The 4,614-nt window shown below is 31.3% G+C and overlaps 1 protein-coding gene across 1 annotated transcript; it reads right to left on the reverse strand.

Annotated features, from left to right (window-relative positions):
- Nucleotides 1-702: 702 nt before the first annotated feature.
- On the reverse strand, nt 703-4,358 carry LOC132730728 (uncharacterized). The gene is made up of 4 exons (XM_060716706.1): nt 3,827-4,358; nt 3,118-3,216; nt 2,497-2,715; nt 703-1,926 (listed from the first exon to the last, which is right to left on the reverse strand). The coding sequence occupies exons 2-4, from the start codon at nt 3,130-3,132 to the stop codon at nt 1,801-1,803; spliced, it is 360 nt and encodes a 119-aa protein (XP_060572689.1). The 5' UTR covers nt 3,133-3,216; nt 3,827-4,358; the 3' UTR covers nt 703-1,800.
- Nucleotides 4,359-4,614: the final 256 nt, after the last annotated feature.

Here is a 4,614-nt window from a genome sequence, read left to right on the forward strand (position 1 = left end):
ATTCCAATTTTGCAAGAATTGGTCAATTAATGTACGTTTTATTGTCATACTGAATTTTTTAAGATTGATATTCATTTGGTTTTCCCATATGTATGTGTTACCTGTATTATTTAAAATTTGTTTAATACACTCTGACCATTTAAAACTTGTGTCAGAATTGAGCATTATATCATAACATACTTTAGAAATTTTATTTCTGTTACCCATAACTAATTTACACCAATAATTTACCATCCTCGATTTAATGACTATGTCCATTGGATAGCGCCCAAGCTCTCCGTATAGCATATACACTGTAAAAACGGGTGTTTAAGTTTTAAACACATTTCGAAACACTTTTCCTGTTACACTTTGGAAACACTATAGAATGGAACACGTCACATGTTCACGAATAAACGCACAGATGTCCCGTTTTACACGCTTCCTGGTGTTTCAAACTGAAACATGTGACACGTTTCATAGCAGAACACTTGTAATGTTACAGTTTGGGAACACCTGAACATGTACAGTAAACACGTTTGGTGTTTCAAACTGGAACTTGCAACATGTTTCCAAACCCACATGTGCTGCTTTCAAAGTGTTCGTGATAAACATGTCACATGTTTCAATTTCAAATGCAATACGTGTTTACTGTATATGTTCAGGTAAGATCAAAACAACTAAGGAAATACATGTACAGCATATTTTAACTACAAAAAATGCTAATGAAGTATTTTTGGAATTTATTTATTATAACATTATACAGTTTTTTTCATTTTTAATTTAACATAATTCAAGAATACAACTTTGCTAAACACAAGCATGAAATGAGCTGTTAGAGCGACAACATGCCTGCACTATTCTCAATGCATTTACTCCGAAATGAGGCATAATTACCTTGAATGGGTATTGGTAAATAATATTTTCGTATCTAACACATGTACAAAGTTTCGGCTAAAATTCTATGACTGGAGATACAATTTTCACACAAAAAAATACATAACTTTATATGTGCAGAATTTTCTAAAAGGAACAACATTTAGTCAAAATGCAGAACAGAGTTATTGGTATTTTTATGTGAACTTATATTTGCATACACAAAATGGTGAAGTTCCAAATAAATATCAGAAGTCCATGGTTGCCTTTCTTTGTCTAAAAAACTTAACATTTTGTCATGCAACACTAATGCTATAATCAGCTGCCAAGCTATTGCCTTACCATTTTTTTAATAATCAAGCTAAAAATTATGACATCATCAAACATCTGTTGCAAGAAATATAAAATTATTAATTTGTACTAAAATAGCCAGATTTCTATTGGTTAAAATCATTCGCTTTTTATAAAATATATGTGTTTTTTCATGAAATATTGTGCTATTTATATAAATGGATTGTGCAACAGTCATCCTCTGTAATTAGCATAGATGATCAGAAGCAATATATTAATAATTCATGATCATCATTAAGTACAGTCTGTGATAAACATAAAATAAATAAATATAATAAAAAAGTATGTACTTAGTAACTTTTAATTTACTTGCAAACCCAAAAAAAATCTACAGTTAATGAAACAATTTATCTTTGTAACAAAACATAGGATAAAACAATTAAGGATTTACTAGTCATTAAATATGATGAGATGAAATCAGTTCTTCAAAAATACTTATGATGAAGAGTGTGAATAACATATAAAGGCATCATTAACGACTCTCAAAAAAGATTATAGTTAAGTAAAACATACTTCTGAGGAAGTGTAAACTGATAATTATCCAAATGAAATTAAAGTTCAACTTTTCCTTTTATGATAGCTGGATCATTTAAGTCACATTGGCTTCTTTTCTTTTCTCTCCATTTCCATGTTCATTCTCTTTAAATATTGAACAAATCCATAGCTCTTATGCCCATCAAACTGGTGCTGAAGTTCAGTTTGCTGAAGGAACCCACGCACCTGTGTATACATACATATTTTATTCATTGTAGCATATTAGCATAAGAAGTTATTGAAGAAATCCCTATTCATTAAACATGGTAATGATTCAAATTTTGAGGAAAAGGTTTTTTGAAATTGTGATTAAGAACACAAAATCACATAAAACTGGAAAACACGCAGTAGCATTCTTTTTCTGAAAGCACAATGTTAAGTGTGGATATTTATTTTCTTAGATAGATCAATTCGATTCTTTCCTATAAATAAAGTCTTGATGGAGATCTTAGTGTACTGAAACTGACATCAACAAAAACAAACATAAAAGTCTGATAGGCAAATCACATACACATAAACAAGTCAATGCAATTTTATGAAGGAAGTTTGAAGCACTCTTCACCAGTGGTGTGAATAGTGCAAAATGTCATTTTATAATGTGATGCCAGTGACTCCATTTTTCAATGAGCATGCGCATCAACCAAAATTTTGTGACTTATTATTACAACATTACATAATTGATCAATAGAAATTTAGCATTAAAAACAGAAGTGAGTCATAATAATTAAAATTTGTTGAAAATTTGTTTTAACCAACCTGTGAATATGCCTTTGAATAATCTAGGTCTGCAAGGTAATACAAATCAATCGACACAGCTAGGGCCCCTATTGAATCGGCTGTCTCTAGAAGAATGTGTGTACCATCACAAACAATAGCCATGTTCACAATACATTCATCTTTCTCAATTGCAACCAACTTTGGTGCCGACTCTGGTGCAGAAGAAAGAAGTCTCACAAGATTCCCACCATCTTCAAGCTGAAACAAATATCGATAATTTTTAAACATCAGTTTTTTTAAAAGAACAAACTGTTAGCATTTGTATAAGCCTTAGATATTATTCGAATTGAATGTTAAAAGCATTTTTAGCGTTATCATCAAGTGACAACTACCATGGAAATTTATTCTTTGTTAGAATAGTTTACCTACATAAATCAGTTTTGAAATAAAACTCGCATTAATTATTTATCAAACAAGTGTGCATGCTAATATGACATATGCTGATAATTATGGAAATAAGATGTTAAGGTATATTCCCTAAAAAGTGTTGATGTAAAATATGTACACAGATGTACAGACATGTCAATCACTGAATCACAGCTGGTCACATAAAAAAGAAGTTTTAGGACATCAAAAGTTTTGAATATCTAACACCCTTACCATAATTTTTTGCATCAAAGGCTGAGTCTTCTGGCCCTTTCCTTTTCTGTAAGCTGTTTCTGATTCTAAAGCCTTCAGCACTGCCACATTAAAGTCATCCTGAAAGCAAAATTATGAACAGACTAGGCTAACAGAAAGGTGCAAAACTTCATATGAATAAGTCACGCCCATTTTTAACGGACTTTTTTCAATTGCTTATATTCTCATTTTCATCAGCATGTGAATTCTACAATGTAATCTCATACCCTTATACAAGTCTTGAATCAAGATGCGATATTTATTTATTTATTATTTCAATTTCGATTTCAATTACGAATTAATTAGATAGCGAATAGTTTTAACACCAACTAAATGAAGTGACGTCATAATTTACATTGCAAATGACATCATCAATGTTCACGTCATACTATATCATGTATAATCATAACAAACAGGCTAGACGATTTTCTTGTTATCTTTACTTTGCCGGCAAGCCTTGCCCTTTCTAGTCCTTATCAGCATCGCCTGATAAAATTAATATCAAAAGACAGTAGCACGTTATTCTCTAGATCTATATGTTTTGACTCGATATTCATATAAATAACAAAGTGGGTGGGGAAATCAGTTTTATGGTTTTAAAATGAAAATGCTCTATTGCGCCCGTCTTAAAAAGATCTGCCTTTTCACTCTTTGAATTTGATCTACAAATACATAAGTACATCGTACTAACCTTTTGCTGTTGTTTTTTCTATGTTTTCCTTGCTAAATTCACGCAAAATGAAGAAAGGTAAAATTTCCTCCAAAAAATTCGGCTGCAGCAGGAGAAAGGAAGTTAAATTCGTAACACCTCGGATAATATCAGAAGGTGTTCTTGATCGGCACTCATGACATACGCAGAATGTTCGCCCCTGAAACACCGGCGTTTAATACAGAGACACTTTCTCATTAAATATTTCTTAACATTTGTATTGTCTTATCCTTACTGTGATGTTTCTGTTTACTGTTATGTTTCTGTTTTGTTTGTTATTAATAATCAAAACACGAGATGAGCTTATGACATAAAAGTAAACACAAACGTTTCATGTTTGCACACAGGCATGCCAATGTAAACACCAACCGTTTAAACACTGCACATTACTGTTTTAGTTATAAACACCCGTTCCATAAAGAAACGCATGTGTTTTTATACTGCACACAACGAGAACACATACGTTTTGTTAACAAACACCTGTGGAACGCGTCAGGCGTTACCATTTTTTACAGTGTATAATGGTGTACTTTTTTGCTTTTAGTAATAGTTCTTAGGAAGTTATTTTGTACCGTGTCAATTAAATCTAGATTTTCGAATCCCCAAACTTCGCAGTTAAAAGTAAGTATAGGAACAATAGTTTGGTCAAATAATTTCAACTGTAAATCAATTGGGATATCAAGATTAAATATTTTTGAATAAAGTATATGCATTGCTTTATTTGCTTGATTTACTAAATATTTTCTAGCATTAAGAAAACTTCCAGAAGA

This window comes from Ruditapes philippinarum, unplaced genomic scaffold (genome assembly GCF_026571515.1).
Source record: "Ruditapes philippinarum isolate M1 unplaced genomic scaffold, ASM2657151v2 ctg15896_1_1_1_1, whole genome shotgun sequence".
Lineage (NCBI taxonomy): Eukaryota > Metazoa > Mollusca > Bivalvia > Venerida > Veneridae > Ruditapes > Ruditapes philippinarum.

Excerpts from the sequence above, each read along its gene's own strand:
- LOC132730728 (XM_060716706.1), bottom strand. Across the intron at positions 1,927-2,496 it reads ATTCAAAGGCATATTCACAG|GTGCGTGGGTTCCTTCAGCA; the intron begins GTTGGTTAAAAC and ends ATGTATACACAG.